At 37.1% G+C, this 20,012-nt stretch overlaps 1 protein-coding gene across 3 annotated transcripts in view; it reads left to right on the forward strand.

Moving 5' to 3' along the window:
- Window positions 1-20,012, forward strand: part of LOC125213442 (pleckstrin homology (PH) domain-containing protein) — a 45,542-nt gene that overhangs the window by 24,758 nt on the left and 772 nt on the right. For all 3 annotated transcript variants that reach the window (XM_048113997.2, XM_048113998.2, XM_089067416.1), the window contains 30 exons: window positions 229-329; window positions 1,211-1,500; window positions 1,601-1,685; window positions 1,776-2,108; window positions 2,512-2,868; window positions 2,960-3,449; window positions 3,883-4,046; window positions 4,559-4,715; window positions 4,888-5,157; window positions 6,569-6,766; window positions 8,500-8,542; window positions 9,037-9,155; window positions 9,292-9,750; window positions 10,255-11,028; window positions 11,132-11,205; window positions 11,287-11,632; window positions 11,705-11,803; window positions 11,871-12,026; window positions 12,367-12,548; window positions 14,607-15,122; window positions 15,505-15,682; window positions 15,762-15,898; window positions 16,589-16,715; window positions 17,069-17,290; window positions 17,360-17,719; window positions 18,231-18,389; window positions 18,480-18,752; window positions 18,830-19,045; window positions 19,141-19,193; window positions 19,501-19,609. In XM_048113997.2, coding sequence (XP_047969954.1) covers window positions 229-329; window positions 1,211-1,500; window positions 1,601-1,685; window positions 1,776-2,108; window positions 2,512-2,868; window positions 2,960-3,449; window positions 3,883-4,046; window positions 4,559-4,715; window positions 4,888-5,157; window positions 6,569-6,766; window positions 8,500-8,542; window positions 9,037-9,155; window positions 9,292-9,750; window positions 10,255-11,028; window positions 11,132-11,205; window positions 11,287-11,632; window positions 11,705-11,803; window positions 11,871-12,026; window positions 12,367-12,548; window positions 14,607-15,122; window positions 15,505-15,682; window positions 15,762-15,898; window positions 16,589-16,715; window positions 17,069-17,290; window positions 17,360-17,719; window positions 18,231-18,389; window positions 18,480-18,752; window positions 18,830-19,045; window positions 19,141-19,193; window positions 19,501-19,609 — 7,047 coding nt within the window. The remainder of the gene's footprint in view (window positions 1-228; window positions 330-1,210; window positions 1,501-1,600; window positions 1,686-1,775; window positions 2,109-2,511; window positions 2,869-2,959; window positions 3,450-3,882; window positions 4,047-4,558; window positions 4,716-4,887; window positions 5,158-6,568; window positions 6,767-8,499; window positions 8,543-9,036; window positions 9,156-9,291; window positions 9,751-10,254; window positions 11,029-11,131; window positions 11,206-11,286; window positions 11,633-11,704; window positions 11,804-11,870; window positions 12,027-12,366; window positions 12,549-14,606; window positions 15,123-15,504; window positions 15,683-15,761; window positions 15,899-16,588; window positions 16,716-17,068; window positions 17,291-17,359; window positions 17,720-18,230; window positions 18,390-18,479; window positions 18,753-18,829; window positions 19,046-19,140; window positions 19,194-19,500; window positions 19,610-20,012) is intronic.

The raw sequence follows: 20,012 nt of genomic DNA on the forward strand, positions 1-20,012 counted from the left end.
CTCTTAGATGTTGCCAAAGGGAACTAAGAAGATATTTTGAATTTTTCTTTCAGTTGCAATGTTGTATGTTGGTATATGAATTTAATAATAGGTAGTGCATAGAATTGTTATTTTCTCTGCATCTATGTACTATCTATATCTTGAATTTACACGTTTGGGAGGTCATTAAGAATGCATGGACACGTGTATGATGCTTTTTAAGATTTGATGGTACAATGTTTATTTCAGGCTATTGGTCCTGAGCTCACCTTCTACAGTAAATCAAGAAATGCAGAGGAACAGATCCTCTCTAACAAGCTTTTGCATGCACAGATGGACGCATCCTGCAGGTGACGTTCCATAGTCTGTTGACTTTCTTGAATCCATTTTTTATAAGATATTTAGTTACAAGTATCCATTTTTGCTTGAGTAGATTCCACTCTAGCATATTCCTTTGAGCCTGAGTATTTGTTAGCACGATTTTTTGCAAACCATCCCTTTGAGTGTACCAGTGGTGTGCTGAGGCATCTCAGGGGTGAACAATTGTGAGTATTTGATGCTTGTGTGAGATTAGGGCTCGTGGGCTGTTTCTGACAGCTGACTATTAATAGCCTAGTACAATCATGGGTAGGGCATAGTGGGATTACTAAGGAACAACTGCCGCTTAATGCTAGGAGGGAGTTTTACCTGATTTCTTGTTCTTTCGATTTTTTAAGTTTTATTAATCGAAATTGGTTGGTCTGTCATTTAACCAATAGATTTCTCTTGACTTCATCAACTGGTTCCACCCCTTGACATTTTTATAGCAACTTTATACCTATAGTGATAATGAAAGTCAACTGATAAAATTGGACAAGGGATTTAACGTGTTGAATCTGTTGATCAGAATAAATGCTATTAAAGCTCTGGAAGAGGTAAAATAGCTCTTTATTCAACTTCTTGTTGAAGGATATTTGAATTTTGGCTAAATTTGACAAGATAAGTTTATTGGAGGATTTTTATGTGCATCCTATACAAGATGGCTTCTTTCACATCTATTGTGCACTAACTATCTATGAATTGACACAAGAAAATTCACCAGGATTAGCGGATAACATATACACCATTGAAAAGTTGTTTATTTTGGTAATGTGTTAGCAAGATTAGTATGACTAGGTGCATCTGTAATGTCCTTAACCATAGTCGTCATCAAATGTAATAATGGAAAATGTTTTACTCCATGCTTGTGCAGGCTTATTTCAAATGGAAATACAATAGAAATGAATGCAGAAATTCTTGGTTTAACCTTGGAGAGCAATGGAGTGAAGATTTTGGAGCCTTTTGATGCATCTGTAAAATTCACTAATGCTTCTGGAAAAACAAACGTAAAGTTGGTGGTTTCAGACATATTCATGAATTTTTCATTCACCATCTTGAGATTGTTTTTGGCTGTTGAAGAGGATATCTTGTCATTTTTAAGAACCACGTCAAAGAAATCAACTGTTTTATGTTCAGAATTTGACAAAATTGGAACCATAAAAAGTAAGTTTATTGTATGAATGGTATCTAATCTCTGTGTTATTTGTATACATTTCATTTTGTTTCTCTTTTAGCTTTTAAATTACCAATTTGTACCATGCAGGTCCTGCCAGTGAACAAGTTTATACATTGTGGAGACCTCAGGCTCCATCTGGTTTTGCTGTGCTTGGCGACTATTTGACTCCGGTGTTAGTCAACTTCTAATCTTCTATGTTCCCCTCACTTTCACCCTTTATAATCCATACAAAAACATTAAGTCTTGATTCCTCCTTTGACAGTGACAAGCCACCAACTAAAGGTGTCGTTGCTGTTAATACTAGCTTAATACATGTTAAGAGGCCAAAATCTTTTAAGCTGATTTGGCCTCCTCCACACGTCCTTCCGGCTGAAGGCTCTGGTATTACTGAATTGACTGTTGATGAAGGCTGCTCTAAAGGAGAAGCAGTGTGCTCAATTTGGTTTCCTGAAGCCCCAAAAGGCTATGTTGCAATGGGTTGTGTGGCTTCTCCAGGAAGGGCACAGCCTCCTGTTTCTTCAGTCTTCTGTATTTCGGAATCTTTAGTTTCTCCTTGTGGATTGAGAGATTGCATTGTTGTTGGGTCATTCTCTGGGTATGGTATATCCTTTTGTGTTCTTTGTTTGCTTTCTTGGGTACTTGAATTTGCTGATGAGTAATGCCTGATTTACACCTTTCACTTTTGAGCTTAGATCATAGTCTGTACTTTAATATTTCAAAAGTAACAAATAGTGCCACCTTTTGCAATCTTTTAACAATACCCTCGAAGAGGTGGCTAGTTCAAGATGCTGAACAGCAAAATTTTATTTTGGAAAAATACCACGATTGTGGGAATGGACACACAGTAGAAAACAATGCCAGTCCATTGAAATATGATATGCTACAAGTGAATATTTGTGATAAGGAATGGATCCTAATTTTATGATGACCGACCACTTTAATTATGCTCTTTTCTCAGTTCGTGTAACCACTTATTGATTTTTGAGGTTTGACTTTAGGTGCCCAAACTTGGCATTCTGGCGGGTTGATAATTCTATTGGAACATTTCTATCTGCTGATCCTGCCACTTTGAGTTTGACTAATAGAGCATATGAATTACGTCATTTGTACTTGGGTTATCGGGAAAATTCTCCTCAAGAGCTGAAAGGCTCTGATCAAGCTTCTAGCTCTTTGGGTAACAATACGATTGAATCAGAAAGGTCATCAACTGTAAATTCTAGGAGGAGGATTGAAGCAGTTGCATCCTTCCAGTTAATATGGTGGAACCAAGGTTCTGGATCAAGAAAAAAGTTATCTATCTGGCGTCCTGTAGTCTCAGAAGGAATGGTATATTTTGGTGATATTGCAGTTCAAGGGTACTAACTAACCTTTTCTTAAACCTCACTAAGTCTCTATCTACTTTGCATTATAGTGCAAAGTGATACTTATTCTTTTAATTATTTTCAGGTATGAACCACCAAATACTTGCATTGTTCTCCAAGATTCAGAAGATTATGACCTGTATAAATCACCTTCTGATTTTCAGCTTGTTGGACAAATAAAAAAGCAAAGGAAAATGGATAATATATCTTTCTGGATGCCTCAGGCTCCACCTGGTTTTGTTACATTAGGATGTGTTGCTAATAAAGGCAAACCCAAGCAATCCGATTTCACATCATTAAGATGCATTCGTGCTGATATGGTGTCAGCAGATCAGTTTTTGGATGCAAGTATATGGGACACATCTGACTCCAGGTATACGGAAGCACAATTTAGCGTATGGACAGTTGGAAATGAATTGGGAACCTTCATTGTGAGGAATGGATTGAAAAAACCTCCTAAGAGGTTTGCTTTAAAACTCAGTGGTCCGGACATACCAAGCGGTTCAGATGATACTTTGATCGATGCAGAAATAAGAACTTTCTCTGCAGCACTATTTGATGACTATGGTGGTGTGGTAAGTTCGCGACTTATATTATGCTTGAGTTCTGAGTATGTTTGCAGCTTTAGTTCCCTTTAATAGTAAAACATATCATGCTGTGGGCATTGAAGCCTTCATTAAATGCTAAAGTTGATTTGCTTTCACATATTTTTTATATATACTTATTGAGTTGTATACTTCAATGAAATCTGTGTTTGTGAATATGAGTTGAAATCCTAAATCATGTTTAGTCTTCATCTACTCTTTTGTCTACTGACATTCCCACATGCACTTTGACTTGTGCCTTTACATGTTCATTCTTGTCTATTTGTACTTAACTGTGCTTGTTCGTTTGTGCTCCTAAAATTTCATTTGTTAGATCTCTATATGTGTGAGAGACAGATTCCTTCTATGGGGCCGGATTATTTATTTCTATATTTGTTTCCTAACTATTGTTTTCACTCTGCAGATAGTCCCACTTTGTAATATTTCTATGAGTGGCATAGGATTCACCTTGCATGGGAGACCCGATAGCCAGAATTCTAGTGTTACATTCTCTTTAGCTGCAAGGTCATTCAATGATAAATATGATTCGTGGGAGCCTCTTATCGAACCAGTTGATGGATCACTGAGGTAAGCTTTTGCTAGTTTAAATCTTTCATCATCCTTCCCTAATTGGTGGTAGAATTATGTAGCATAGAGTAATTAATACAGATGGAATAACTGTGCAATAGTTGTCTTTGGCATTACAATGTCCATCATACATGTTTTCCTTATTTTTGTCCTCTAGATAAATATATTGCCTCATATGGTAAGGAAATGTTAAAAGAGGTACTTAGTATCACTCACTCTCATAATTTCTTGCATGCAAGAAATTGTCATTATGTACATTTTGTCATGCATTTGACTTTCATAGTGATGTGGATAACGATTTTGCCCTATTTTATTTATCTATTATTCAAATGTAGTGTGTCCGTATAAAACTGTTGGATATGACGGTAACTATAGTGATGGCCTCTCTAGTCTCTTTATTATCTCATGCAAATCCTTTGTCCATCTATTATTGCTCTATTTCTTTTTTAACCTTTATCTATTCTTTGGGGGGCGGCAGGGTTATCATTAACAGTTGTTTTCACTTTTCATAGGTACCAATATAATCCTAATGCTCCTGGTGTGGCTTCAGAGTTACGAATTACTTCGACAAGAGATCTCAACCTGAATGTGTCTGTTTCAAATGCAAATATGATTTTACAAGCTTATGCAAGCTGGAACAATCTTAGTCATGGCCAAGAATCATGGGAGGTATATTTCTTCGTCTCTTGTTATAGATATTTAGTTTCTTTTTGTTGCCATGTCCATTAGTGCTAGATATAGGATGTCTGTAACTTGGTAGAGTACTGAGCAATCTGTGCATCAGAGAGGGAGACTTATATAATATTACCATTACCGGTGAAACTCTTAAATTTGTTAACAGGAAGCAAGTTCTCCCTCTAGTGAAACCAGATCAATGACTGCTGTCCATCAAAGAAAACATCACTACATCGTGCCCCAGAATAAGCTTGGAAAGGACATTTTTATCAGGGCCTCTGGAGTCCGGGGACTCCCTGACATAATTGAAATGCCAGCCGGAGACAGGAAGGCCCTAAAACTGCCTGTTCCAAAGAACATGCTGGACTCTCATCTGAAAGGAGATCTTCTTAAGAAGCTCCGACTCATGGTAACCATAATTGTGGCTGAAGCTGAGGTGCGTTCCTGTCTGGATTTTCTTCTGATTTATACATGTGGTGTTACTGATGACTTGAAATGGACATACGAAGATGAATATTATTATGAGGATTATGTGTGGAAAATTTATGGCCGAGTGTTAACTTGTGTGACTGAGCAACACTGAACTCTTATTTACTGATGACATATGTTGCAGTACAAAGTTTCATATTTTTGCTTGAATTTCAATGTGTGTGTAGGGGGGGGGGGGGGTACTTAAAGATAAGTAGATTGGATATGTAAAATTAACACGATAGTCCAAATTTTCTAATGACGGAAGATCGAGTCTACTTTACTGCTTAATTGGCCCTCAGATCTCTCGATGAATTAATATACATGCTACCAGCATGTGCATTTAATTGTGATTTTCATCTGATCATGGATTTTCCTTCTCTGGTTGAAAAACATACATTCTTGAAATGTGGTTCTAAACTATGGTCCCTACCAACATTTTGGTGATAACTGATGCATGTTTTTGGAAATGCTGTTTGTTTGAGTTCAACAAATTCACTGCCTTAATGAGATTTAGTTATTGACTTGAGCATGCAATGATACCGTATACAAGTTCTATGTACTAGTTGGTTGTCATCCTGGTTAACAATTTTCGGGGCAGTGATTTGATGTGAGGATTTTCCTCAATTGTAGTTCTTAACATGGTTTAAAAAAGCATTTGTAAGGAGCACAAGGCGCACAAAAACCACATGAATTTCTTTTTCCATTCGTTTTGGGTTTTGCGTGGATCGAAAATGAATGGGTTTCATGTTTTAGGCTTCAAGCATCAATTTCAAGTGGCATGTGTAAAAATAGCTCTAATTAGAAGGATTAAAGGAAAAATGACTATAAATTGGAACGCAAACCCCACGTTCTGATTCAGTACTCTCACTACTCTCACATCTCTCTCTGTCTAATTATGTGTTTTCATATATTTGCTACTCCCTTTGTCCCATGAAAACATGCTTATTTTCCTTAACTGTCCATGCCATAAAAACATGTCCATTTCTTCCTTTTTTTCCCTTTATTGCAATAATATCCCTTCAAAGCTATCATTACATAACAATACCTTTAAAGTGGGCCCCTTCTTCCACTCACAATACAAATAACACTAATGTATGACCCTTTCTCCACTAACAATTCAAACAACACTAAATTTCTTAACACTCGTGCTCAAAAGGTTTGTGCATGTTTTCATGGGACGAAAGGATCTTGTTTTGTGTTTTATTATACATTAAATATAATTTATATGTTTTTATGATTCATGCCTTAAGGTTTAAAGGTTTTTAAAAACTTTGGGTGTCAGTTCTTATGAATTGCAGTGTCCATGCAACATCAGACGATCATATATGTTATTGATATTTCTCATGATGCTGCTGTCTATTTACTTGATTGCACAGCTCTTGAAGCCTGAGGGTCTGTCATCACATCAATTCAGTGTTGCTGTCCATGTTTTTAAAGATCAGAGTCAACTTAGTCAATCACACCTAAACCAACAAAGTGCGCGAACTTGTGGAATTGAGCCAAGAGGTTCTGAATCTTCAGAGATTATATTCGTGAAGTGGAATGAAGTATTCTTCTTCAAAACTGATTCAGTGGTTCGTTTCTAAACTGCTTGAATACTAAATTATTAAATATATTTCTCATATGTACTTGGATCTTTGAGTACATGCACATATACATATAAGTTCTTGAAGTGGATTGCCTTTATTGTATTAGGGGGCGTTTACTTAGGCGGATCAGCCTAGTTGGATAAAAAATGATATAGGCTAATCTCTTGTTTACTTAGATGGATTGGAATTTTGGGATATCCCAAAGCCCTCGGTAACTCCTATCATTTGGATAATTTCATTTGATTCATATCCCATTCAAAAGGTGGGATTAGAGAAATTCATGTAACATGGATAAAATCTCAATCATCTATCTTATCAACCATGAAAAGTAAACACCCCCTTAGCGGCTCATATTGCATTTTCTAGTCTCCTGCATTAGGCTGCTCAAACATATCTTGAATAATCCCCTATTTCTGTTTAAAAAGACAAAGGGATAATAGCCATACCTGAAACCTTGTATCTCCCATATTTTACTTCCAGCCCATCCATCCCCAATTTCACTGGGTAACTTTGGTGAGGGCTGAGAGAAGTGCTGGAAAGGAGGGCAAGGCTTATGGATTTGATAGAAAAGGAAGTCTTTCCCTTTGGATGGAGTTATCTGTCAGGCATAGTTTCCCTCCCTTATTTATTGCCAGTAAAAAACTCAAATTTTAATGTGGATTGCGTTTGAGTCAAAAACTTCTGAAACACCTATTTGCACACCAGATCTGAGTAAAAAAAGGAACTTGCTAGCCCAAATACTCTCAGCTTTCTTGTTATGAAAAAGGAAAGTCCAATCTGTGTCAGTTTGTTTCCTCGAGTTCTTCTTTGAAATAACACTTTTGGGTACCTAATGTATCCCGTCCAAACTTTGGAGCATAATGTGCATCCAAATAACAAGTTAGGAGTGTTAAGTGCAAAAGAATTATTCTAAAAATGTAAATCTTGCTGGATGATTCAGCTGCCAATGGAAATATGTTGTCAAGTGCCAAATCCACTGGGTCAGGTGGTTTAGTTCCATGATAAAAGAGGTCCTATTATTACATGAAGTTCAGAATGTTAGTTTAGGGGGTTTAGTTCCAAGAAAAAAGAGTTCATATTATTAAGCAAAAAAAAGTGCAAAATATTATGTTTGAAATGTTAAATGCAAATCTTGCTGGATTAGTCAGCCACCAATTGGAATATGTTACAAACTGCCAAAATTAACTAGTTTTTGGGGTTTAGTTTCAAGAAAAAGAGAGTTCATATAATTAAGTGCGAACAAAAAATCCTGCAAGTTCAGATGGACTAAGTCCCTAAATATTTTTTGAGTGTAATTATCACAGGTTTTGTATAGGTGTAACTATCAGATATACTTTAAAAAGCTATTTTTTTATATATCTGTTGATGAGTCAGTGAATTGACTGACCTGCTTTAGTCATTGAGTTGAGCCCGTACCATGTGCCAGTTGGTACTATAATCTAATCGTGAACGTGAGCCAGGCAATCTCTTGTGGAAAGCTTTTTGACCGTTCTGATTGAATGATTATTGAAACTGTTGGTGTCGTTTGTGATTCTCTAGTAAGCTTTGATGTTTTAGTATATCTCTCATGGCTCCACCGTTGTGTTTATATTTCACATATCAACTCCTTCTGGCATTGCATCTTGCTAGCCATGGACATAACTATTTGAGATTATCAGTTCTTATTCGCAGTATGAGTATCAGCTTAGTGGCCACATCTTACTTTATGTGTTTTACAGGACTGCTGCATGCTGGAATTTACTGTAACTGAGACTGGAAAAGGTAATTTTTGGTTTCCTATGGACTCAATGTGTTGACATAACAATGACCAATTAAATAATATAAAAGTGTATTTGCAAAGTTGAGAACATTGTTTTAGTGGCACTTCATCTATAACATTATACACTCCATTGTATGCACATGTGTTTAATTAAGCTTATCTTTAGTTATCTTTTCTGGTGAAAATATTAATTATACACATACTTATACCAGCTGAATTATATTTTTATAAAGTACAGTTCCCACAACAATAGATGCTTCATCTGCATCCAATCATTTCCTGGATAGATTTGTCAAATCAAGGATTTCTGACACTTTCTGACTTTTGTTTACTTGTCCTGGACTATGTGGAGCTAAACCAAAAAAACCAATTAAATGTACATTTTCCTTTAGATTTCCTCTTTCTTTTGCTGAGAAACCTTGCTCAGATTTCCAAAATAGAGTTTCTCACAGACCTTGTTCTAAACTGATTTATTCACTTTGATTTGGCATTGCAGATGAAGCAGTTGGATCATGTTCCTGTTCTTTGAAAGAGTTGACTAGGGCTCAGGCCAACTCGAATTCCATTAATGATCTGAATGAGTTCTGGCTAGAGCTGTCATCTAGAGAATCTTCGGTGACCCTTCCCCTTCCCTTATCCCCTTCCTTTTTTTTGTAGACATAAATGGATGAGTGTCTGTGGAGTTCAAGAAATAGAACTGAGTGGGAGCTCCTCAGCTACATTTTTAACCTGATATCCCTTTGTTATGCAGCTGGAAGGCAGAATCAGAAAAGTTGGTAGAATCAAATGTGCTGTGTTCTTGCGACCTAGACTGGGAACTGAAAGTCCTAAACCAATAAATGGTTTCAGGAAATCTGGTTCAATTCAGATTAGCACATCCCCAGAGGGACCATGGACGACAATGAGGTTAAATTATGGTTCACCTGTTGCATGTTGGAAACTAGGAAATAATCTGGTTGCAAGTGAAGTCCGTGTATGTGATGGAAACAGATATGTCAGCATTAGATCTCTGGTATCAGTTCGTAATAATACCGAATTTACTCTGGATTTATGCCTCAAGCTCAGGGCTACAAACGCAGATGCAAAGTCAGAAAGTGGTGAGAGGAAGATGGCTCAGTATGACGGGAGTAAATTGGCAACTGAGGAACTGTTTGAATCTCAGAATTACAGCACTACTAATGGTTGGTTTGCATGTTCCAACTTTGAGGAGGTAAATAATACGCAGAAAATGTTTTTTTGTACTATTAAATATAGATGAGATTGTAGAATTATATCTCATCTTCAAGTCAATTTGTTTAAATGACAGAGAACATGGTAGTACTATGTGTCATGCTCGGTGTTAAGATCCTTGTTTCTTGTCCCACATTGACTGCTATAAGTTTGGACAACCCTCCCCTCTTATATAAGGCCTTTTTAGGGGGTGAGTGACCCACCCATTTCTACACTCAATACACACTCAACTTTGTGGAAGCTAATGGTTGTGTTTTATACACACTAGTTATCTGGAATTTAACACCAGATTCCAGATTCACTGCCTATCTTGAAGCCACTATATGTGAATATACAGATGTAGATATTGGCATGGCATGTGTTGAGAGAGAGAGAGAGAGAGAGAGAGAGAGAGAGAGGGAGAGAGTGATCTAGTAGTCTAAGAAAGTGGTTATATTGACTGGATATGGTGAATTATTAACTAGTCACTACATACATGTTGCAGGAACTGTCCAGAGTCGACTTGCCTTCAGGATGGGAATGGATTGATGAATGGCGTGTTGATAGTACATCTGCCAACACAGTTGATGGATGGGTATATGCTCCAGATTATGAAAGTTTGAAGTGGCCAGTTTCATACAGTTCACCAGAATATGAGAATCGTGCTAGGCAAAGGAGGTGGACAAGAAACAAGAGACACGTAGCTGAGGGTCTGAAGTCGCAAATAATGATTGGGTCTCTAAAACCTGGAGAAACTATTCCTATTCCCTTACCTTGCCTTGATCAGTCAGCCTCGTATCTGTTGCATCTGAAACCTGTAATAATAGAAGCTACTAACCAATATTCATGGAGTTCTGTCATGGATATATCTTCTCAGTCACAGGATTTGGAGAGATCAGGTGAAATCCGAGAAGTTTGTGTCTCCAATCTGACGGAGACTGAAAAACTCTTGTGTTGCACTGAAATAAATGAAAGTTCATCAAATAGTTCGCATGGTTTGTGGTTTTGCTTGAGCATCCAAGCCACTGAAATTGCAAAGGATACCCAGTTTAATTCAATACAGGATTGGACTATTGTTGTTAAACCTCCTGTATCGATTGCTAACTATCTCCCACTTGCGGCTGAAATTTCACTTCTTGAGATGCAAGCAAGTGGTCATTTTCTTTCCTGCTACAGAGGGGTGTCTGGTCCAGGGGAAAGTGTCAGGGTGTATGATGCTGACATAAGAAATCCATTGTACTTCTCTTTACTTCCCCAGAAAGGATGGCTGCCACTACACGTCAGTCTATCAATTTTTCATTTTTCTCTCTCTTTCCTGGGAGAACGTATATTCCTAAATATGACTATTTCAATGGTAATTAACTTGCATTGTTTTGTATTAGGAGGCCGTTTTGGTATCACATCCTCACATTTCACCGTCAAAGACAATAAATTTGAGAAGCTCTGTGTCTGGAAGGTTTCAAATTATTATTATATCTTATGCTTTTCATTTTCTATGGACCAGAACTAATTTGTGCAATATACATTTCATGTGCAGGATTGTTCAAATTATTATTGAGCAGAATAATTCCAATGAAGTGCCTTTGCAGCCAAAGATTATTAAAGTGTATTCTCCATATTGGTTCGGAGTTGCAAGATGCCCGGCACTTAGTTTCAGGCTTGTTGATGTCAATGCTAGAAAAATGAAGAAGAATCCACTGTCTTTTCACACCAAAAAGATCGAAGAGGTCATTCTTGAGGAGATTACTGAGGAGGATATACATGAAGGTTATACACTTGCATCTGCATTGAACTTCAAATCTCTTGGCCTGTCTGCATCTATTGGTCACTCTGGAGAAGAGAATTTTGGACCTGTTAAGGATCTTTCTCCACTTGGAGACATGGTAAACACCGTGAAAGTTCTGCACCTTGATTTATATTAGGTTTTATCTGATCATCATTTTGTTTATCGTTAGGATGGATCTCTGGACATTTTTGCTTATAATGCCGACGGGAAGTGTATGCAACTCTTTGTATCTACAAAGCCTTCCCCATACCAGTCTGTCCCAACAAAGGTGGTTTAATCTCTTCATTAAAATGATTCCTGCTTTTAAGTATAACTTATGCCTGCCTTTTTTTTAGGTAATCTCCATTCGACCATTTATGACGTTTACGAACAGAGTTGGTCAAAATATGTTCTTGAAGTTCAGCAGTGAAGATGAACCTAAGACTTTGCGGGTGTCAGATGCCAGAGTCTCCTTTGTACATAATAAAACACAAGGACCTCATCTAATTCAGGTCAGTGCATCAGTTCTCAGCTTTTAAGTGTGATTAGCTCTTTCGACAATAGTACTGAATGATGCATAGTTATGTAGTCCTAAGATTAAATGTTAATGGCTGCATTTAAGCTGTTTATCACATCTTGCAAGCAGTAGCTTGAGTTCACATCTTAAAAGACCAGGCAGTAGCTAATCAGATTATGGATCCTGTACATGTTTGTAAACCTCTTCCATGTCAACATCTACCTCCAATGCATTTCTCAGTTTTTTTAATATCCGGTTGGTGGGGATATTCTTATATTAAATGTTTAATTCATGTTTACTGGCTTTGTTTAACTTATTTTGGTCGTACTGTATAGGTACGATTACACGATACAGATTGGACATTTCCTATTCAAATAGTGAAGGAGGATACTATCACACTGGTCTTAATGAAACATGATGGTTCACGGATATTCATACGAGCAGAAATTCGAGGCTATGAGGAGGGCTCTCGATTTATAATCGTATTCCGCCTTGGATCAGCTAATGGTCCTATTAGGTATCCTGGCCTCTACTTTTTTAATGGCTAACATCTTCGTATAGATTTCTACAAGTTTAATATGCATTCCTCAGTGCTAAGAGAGATGTGTTAATCATATGTGAGAAATACATTGCGGGACCAATTTTCTGTATATTCATTCATCAACTTAATGCCCCTATATATAATACCAGAGTCCCAACACTAATAGAACTAGGGAAGCTTATTAAAATCTAATACTCAATAACCATATAACTCCAGCACTCCCCAACCACCTAGAACATAGATAATCATGTCTAGCTTGTCACAGAAGAAGCATCAAAATAATTATTAACTCAAAACTAGGACTTGTCAGCATTGACAAATTAATTGCCTTCAAAATGGGAAGACCGATTCCCTTCTCCAATATCTTCTTCCTCTTTAGATTTCACTCAACAACAGCGACAAAAGTCAGTTGAAACCTCGAAATTTCTTGAATTTGAAGCAACTTTGTATTAATCAGCTGAAATGGTGACTTGAGTTAACAAAGGAGCATCCTCTTGTGACAAGAAAGTTTGGACACATCAGAAGGTGATGATGATGGTCGATTGATTTGTATAGTATGTGAGTCCAAATAATTCAAAGCATAAGTTTGGTTTTCGCTATTCTTAGCATCACGGGCACCACATAAGGACCATAATATGTTTCTCCTCCTCACACATAAATTCCCACCAGAAAAAGCTTTACAGAACCAACTGTTACCAAAAACAGAATCTGAACCTTTACCAAAATGGTATCACACCAATTTGATGCTGACCCAACTAAACAGGTAAACAAAGCAACTTGCCCAAGACAAGATGCAACAAACCAATCAAACGATATAAACCTCAAATGGAAGCTGGTATACAATACCAACCAGGTATTGATCCTAACAGATACAAAGATTGATAGCGGACGTCAAGATGATTCAAACGAGACCGTACGGATCAAATCCTGGCAACTCATGCGCCCTTGCGCACACAAAAAGCAGGTTCTAGACAGAAAACCCCATTATGCAGGAGAGTCACACTCACTGCTTTTGGCCGCTGGACTTCCGGCAAAGGTCACTCCGTGGAGGCGCACCTCCCTGGCCGGGTGGCTTCCACTGGTTGTGCTTAAAATCTGAATGGGTGGCTCCCCTCCCTTTTTACCAAAAAAAAATTGAATTGTTAGAACCCTAATTTTGAATTCCTATATCTTATTGTTCCTGATACCATGTTAAGCATATGTGAGAAACATACAGTGGGACTAATTATTATGTATGTTCATCAACTCATAATACACCTTTTTACTACCTCTGTCCACCAAAAATGACATAGTACTACCTAATACTAAATTACCATATATAATTCCAACAAGATGAAAGTTATACTTCTAGTTATTTGGACAAGAAAACATTGAATATACTATTAAAAAAGGAGACTTCCAAGTCCTCATAGCTGGCACCCATGTATGGTTGATCATCCAGAAACCACCTGCCCAGTCCCCTATTCCTTACAATTTTCCCTATCCTATTCCTTGCGGTGGGCGAAGCAAATATGAGCATATATTATATATTCCGTTGTTGATAATCATCATACACCCATGTCTTGCAAGAATGCTGTTTTGGGGATCAGGTTAATGAAATGTATTGGATGTATCCATGAACCTATACACACAAAAGTGTTTCAAGAATGTTATGCAGGTGTTCTTCTGTCGTGATTACATTCTGTTGTTCTCCATGCCATATTAATTAGTTTGGAGCATCCCGTTCAGCTTTAATGATTCCTCCTGTGCTATGAACACCTTTAGGAACCTGCGGTGACCTTTCTGTATTTTTTTCTGCATTGGCAGAGTGGAGTGGAATGTGATTAAGAGGCTGATTATAGTTGCTTATATAGATTTAAATCATGAGAACTCTGTTTTAACTTAAGTGATTAGACAAATCTCTCTCCATTAGCTCCGAAATTTAATTTGGAAACCAAGTTATTGACCAATGTGGCCATTACTGTATTTACACTAGTTTACAGGATGCTTAAATTCTTTATTTTTTCTGCTGGTCTCATTATTTTTTCTGAACAGGATTGAGAACAGAACGAAAAGTAGTATAATAAGATTTCGACAAACTGGATTTGGTGGTGATGATGCTTGGATTAAGTTACAGCCACTGTCAACAGTAAACTTTTCTTGGGAGGATCCCTATGGCCAAAAAAATATTGATGCTGAGTTCTATACCGGCATTCATACTGGGGTTTACAAAGTTGATCTGGATAAAGCTGGATTGTCCTCTATTGATGACAACTGTGATTTCTTTATCCATGTTGCAAATATTGGAGATATTAAAGTTGCTAGATTTATGGACAGACATTATACAAATTCAAATGAAAGAAGTGGAGCTCCAATGCTGGGGGGGAATTGGGGAAATACTGATATCCATGCCAAGACAACAGAACAAGGATCTCCACTTGAGATCATACTAGAGTTGGGTGTTGTCGGTGTCTCTGTCATGGACCATAGACCAAGAGAGCTTGCCTATTTGTACATGGAGAAATTTTTCATATCCTATTCGACTGGCTATGATGGTGGAACAACAAGCAGGTTTAATATTACCTTGCTGTTTGGTTTTGTTAACTTTAAAAATAGTTTAGTTTCAGAAGAACTTGACCTGGCATGATATAAAATAATCACTTTGCTTGGCTGTTACCTTTTCCCTCAAGGTCATTATGTCTTGGATGAGCATTCTTCTTGTACGCATCTACTTAGATGAGCATTCCTCTTATAGTCTTATCTATATGTTTGATGTTTGATGTTTGAGCTTGATAACTTATATTCGATGTTGGAGAATCTGCTTATGCAGTATTTCCTCATTCTTTTGACAAACTTCTTTCTAAACTCCCAACAGACGCACTGATCCAATTGTATATTTGAATAGCGATGTGATCTTCACTGGTTTTAAATTATTTACTTGCTCTGTTGTCAGGTTCAAGCTTATACTTGGTTACATGCAGTTAGACAATCAGCTTCCTCTGACAGTGATGCCAGTACTTCTTGCGCCTGACCAGACTCCTGACGTGCAGCATCCAGTGTTCAAAATGACCATTACTATACGCAATGAAAGCCTTGATGGTCTCCAGATCTACCCTTATGTTTACATACGGGTATTGCCTTTGAAGATAATTTCAATATAGAGGTGAATTTTCCTGCAGATTATTGCTCATATTTTTTATTTGTTGACAGGTAATTGATAAAATCTGGAGGCTTAATATCCATGAGCCAATTATTTGGGCTTTTGTAGATTTCTTCAACAATATCCAACTAGATCGTATTCCACAAACTTCGGGTGTCACTCAAGTTGATCCTGAAATACGCGTTGAGTAAGTATCATTTATACATTTAATTAAATTAAATTTCTATAGGCTGCTATCTGGCCCTTTGCATCTACTTTCTGCCACTTGTTGGTACCTTCAGTTGCTTCAGGTATGCTTGATAAGAGTCAAGGGTGCTTATATTTATAAAAAGAGAGAGATGCATGAAAATACTTGAATTGAAGGCTCCATCAGCTTCCTGCCCAAGCATAAAATACCACATAATACGACCCTCGCCCTGATCAATTTATATTTCTACCTGCCCTCTACTTAACTAACAAGAAAAAATTGGGTACAGAAACACTAGAAAATAATCCAACTGATCTAACCAATTGGTGGTCTCCAAGGTGTTCGTATTTATAAACAAGAGAAAAATAGGATCCTCTAGGAAATATTAGTCTTACTCCCTCCGTCTCATTCAAGATGACCACTTTCTTGAATGGCATGGGGTTTAAGGTGTAGTTGTTGAGGGTATTTTGTTGAATCTTTTAATGAGAGAGAACAAACAAAATTTAATGAGGTTGTTCTACTATCTTTTAAGACTAGCTGTTTTATGTCTACCATATGGATATCCAAAAGATCTCCAATATCAACAGTGCTTGCATAATGCTTTAAAGTATATAAGTTAATTACTTTTGAGTAATATAAGACAATGGATTCTTTTAATAAAGTGTGATTGAGTACTTATCCTTGTTTCAGCTTGATTGACATTTCTGAGGTAAGATTGAAGATTGCTTTGGAGACTGCACCAGCCCAAAGACCCCATGGACTTCTCGGTGTGTGGGGTCCTGTTCTTTCAGCTGTTGGGAATGCATTTAAAATTCAGGTCTGAGGTTGTTGTCTGTGTTGTGTGTCTTTTTGATTTAAATATGTGTCCTCTAATCATACCAGAGTACTATGTTGACCTTAGATTTAGCTCTTTGAGTTTATTTTGTGATGAACTAGTTCCAGTTGCATTAACTTACAGATCCTGACACAATGGAAGAACAAAACTCATGCAGCTGTCCTCTGTCTTCCTTGAACCTTGTTTATTTGTGATTGTTTTAAAAGAATTTGTTTCCCTTTAAGGAGAATGTGGATACAACATCAGTTTGTTTCAAAATAATCAATTTCTCAGTTTAAGCTAAAATAACACGAATCCATGTATTTTACATATCAACTGTAATTCAACTATGTCAGGTTCATCTGCGGAAAGTAACACACAAGGACAGATTTCTTAGGAAGAGTTCTGTGGTTTCTGCAATTGGGAACCGCTTATGGAGAGATCTGATCCACAATCCATTGCATTTAATCTTCTCAGTAGATGTACTTGGGATGACAAGTTCCACATTGGCTTCTCTAAGCAAAGGTTTCGCAGAGCTGTCAACTGATGGGCAATTTCTCCAACTTCGCTCCAAGCAGGTATTAAACGTTCTGTATATCTCAATAATAGTATGTGGATGTTTCTTTGACTTTGCGTATTGGACAAAGGTGTGGTCAAGAAGGATTACTGGTGTTGGTGATGGATTTGTTCAAGGAACTGAAGCTCTTGCACAAGGTGTAGTTTTTGGGGTGTCAGGGGTTGTGAGGAAACCTGTAGAAAGTGCCAGACAAAATGGTGTTCTTGGCCTTGCCCATGGACTTGGACAAGCTTTCCTGGGATTTATTGTACAGCCAATGAGTGGGGCACTTGATTTTTTCTCTTTAACTGTCGATGGAATTGGTGCAAGTTGCTCCAGGTGTTTCAAGATTATAAACAACAAGACAAACTTCCAGAGAATACGAAACCCACGGGCATTTCACTCTGACAATATACTAAGAGAATACTCTGAGAGAGAGGCGCTTGGTCAGGTATTATACACCTCTCTTAGATTTGGTATCTGATTCGATTAATGCCAGTTGCCTTCAGCTGGAGAACCACTCAGGCTCATGATATCACAATTTTTTTCCAGTGTTAAACTTTGACCCTTCTCCATTCTTTATTTACTGATATTATGGATGCATTCAATGAACAATAATTTTAGCTCCCTCTGCTTTTCAAGATTCTAGATGGTCTTGAATACATATATAGAATTACGATTTAACTAGAAAAGTTGAGTTCTTACCACTCTAGCTCATGATATCACAATTTTTTCCAGTGTTAACTTGACCTTTTGCATTCTTTATATACTGATATTATGGATGCATTCTATGAACAATAATTGTAGCTCCCTCTATTTTTCAAGATTTTAGAGGGTCTTGAATACGTATATAGGATTACGATTTAACTAGAAAAGTTGAGTTCTTTATGATGAATTATGAACCTAGTGCGAACAGTATTGAATATTGTTTGAACACACTAACCTGGCATGCTCTGTTTCAGATGATACTTTACCTTGCTGAAGCAAGTCGGAATTTGGGATGTACCGAAATATTCAAAGAGCCATCTAAATTTGCATGGTCAGATTGCTATGAAGATTACTTTGTGGTGCCCTATCAACGGATTGTTTTAGTGACAAATAGGCGAGTGATGCTTCTCCAGGTAAATTGCTTGATCCTATGTCCTTCAAATTTTGACCCTCATTATAAAAGTACTTACCTTTAGAAATTCCATAATATCTTGTGTGTGAAGTGTGTGGCCCCTGATGAGATGGATAAAAAGCCCTGCAAAATAATGTGGGATGCACCTTGGGAAGAAGTTATGGCACTGGAATTGGCCAAAGCTGGCTACCCTAGCCCTTCTCATTTGATTATCCATCTCAAAAACTTCAGGAAAGGTGAGAGCTTTGTTCGAGTGATAAAGTGTAGCACTGAACAACACTCAGAAGACAGAGAGCCACAAGCAGTTAGAATCTGTTCAGTGGCGTGTAAGATGTGGATGGCACATAAGAACAATGAAAAACAGGTCTTTATTGGATTATCAAGCTAATACATACCATGATGCCGCTCGTATTGTTGTGTAATGTTTTCTTGTTTCTGCAGGTTCCCTCAAGCCAAAGACAGGGATTTTCTGGTAGGAGAGAAGTTGGTGCAAGAGAACATCATAAACAGAATATAGCCATCATCAAATCATTACGACTTTCTTCTTTAGGTTCCACTTCCAGTGAACAGAAATTTGTGGAACACAGTGTTAACTTTTCAAGGATTTGGAGCAGCGAGCGAGAACCGAAAGGTCGGTGTACTTTCTGCCGAAAGCAGGTCAGTGCTATAAAATATCAGATCATCCTTATCTAGTTTGTAGAATAACTTGTAAATCAAGTTCTATTGTCTAATAATTTTATGCAATTTTTTAGAGCTTGGGCAGCGACAAAATTTGTAGTATATGGCGGCCAATTTGTCCTGATGGGTAAGTTCTGATATCTCAGTACTCAGATTTCTGTGACATCAAGGATATAATAGAAGGTTGTTATAATGAAAATATCTTTCATACAGTTGCAAAATATTTTACATTTCTTTTCTTTTACATGGTCTCTTGTAAAATATTCATGGCTTGCTCTTATGATTTCTGCATTGGTTTACTGCAACCAAAACTTTTTGGATGTAATAATAGTTATACTTGTAACGAATGTTTAGAAAAAGCTTTTCTTGTGAAGGTAGTCGAATCATTATTAATTTATTACCATCCTCCTTGCTTAACACTGTTTATCCTTCAGGTATGTATCGGTTGGTGATATAGCTCGTCCTGGCTGCCATCCACCTAATGTTGCTGCAATATATAACAATTGTGATAAATTGTTTGCCTCTCCAGTTGGTTATGATCTGGTAAGACATCCTTTGGTGCTGAAGTTATTTTTTATTTCTGTCAGCCTTTATGAATTTCAACAAATTTCCACCTTCACTAGAGATGGCCAAGGATTTCAATTCTTCCCAGCCCTAAACCCTCTTTGTAATTATAACCCAGACACTGTTTTTGACAACTTGTGGTTTTGTTTATTTTTTTTATCATGCGATTTTTTTAAGTCTTTTTGAAGGTCACCATCTTTTTCTGTATGGTGAAATTACATCAAGTTTATGATTTAGTTGAGTAGAATCTGCTTCTTCCATTAGTAAACTATTTCTTGTTACATATAGGCTGGCTATATAGCCTAATAATAATAATAATATGAGATAATGACATAATAATTGTAATTATAATCATGATAATAATAAGTTTGAACCAAGTTTA

This window comes from Salvia hispanica, chromosome 3 (genome assembly GCF_029641045.1).
Source record: "Salvia hispanica isolate PSC_SH4W2 chromosome 3, Shi_PSC_v1, whole genome shotgun sequence".
Lineage (NCBI taxonomy): Eukaryota > Viridiplantae > Streptophyta > Magnoliopsida > Lamiales > Lamiaceae > Salvia > Salvia hispanica.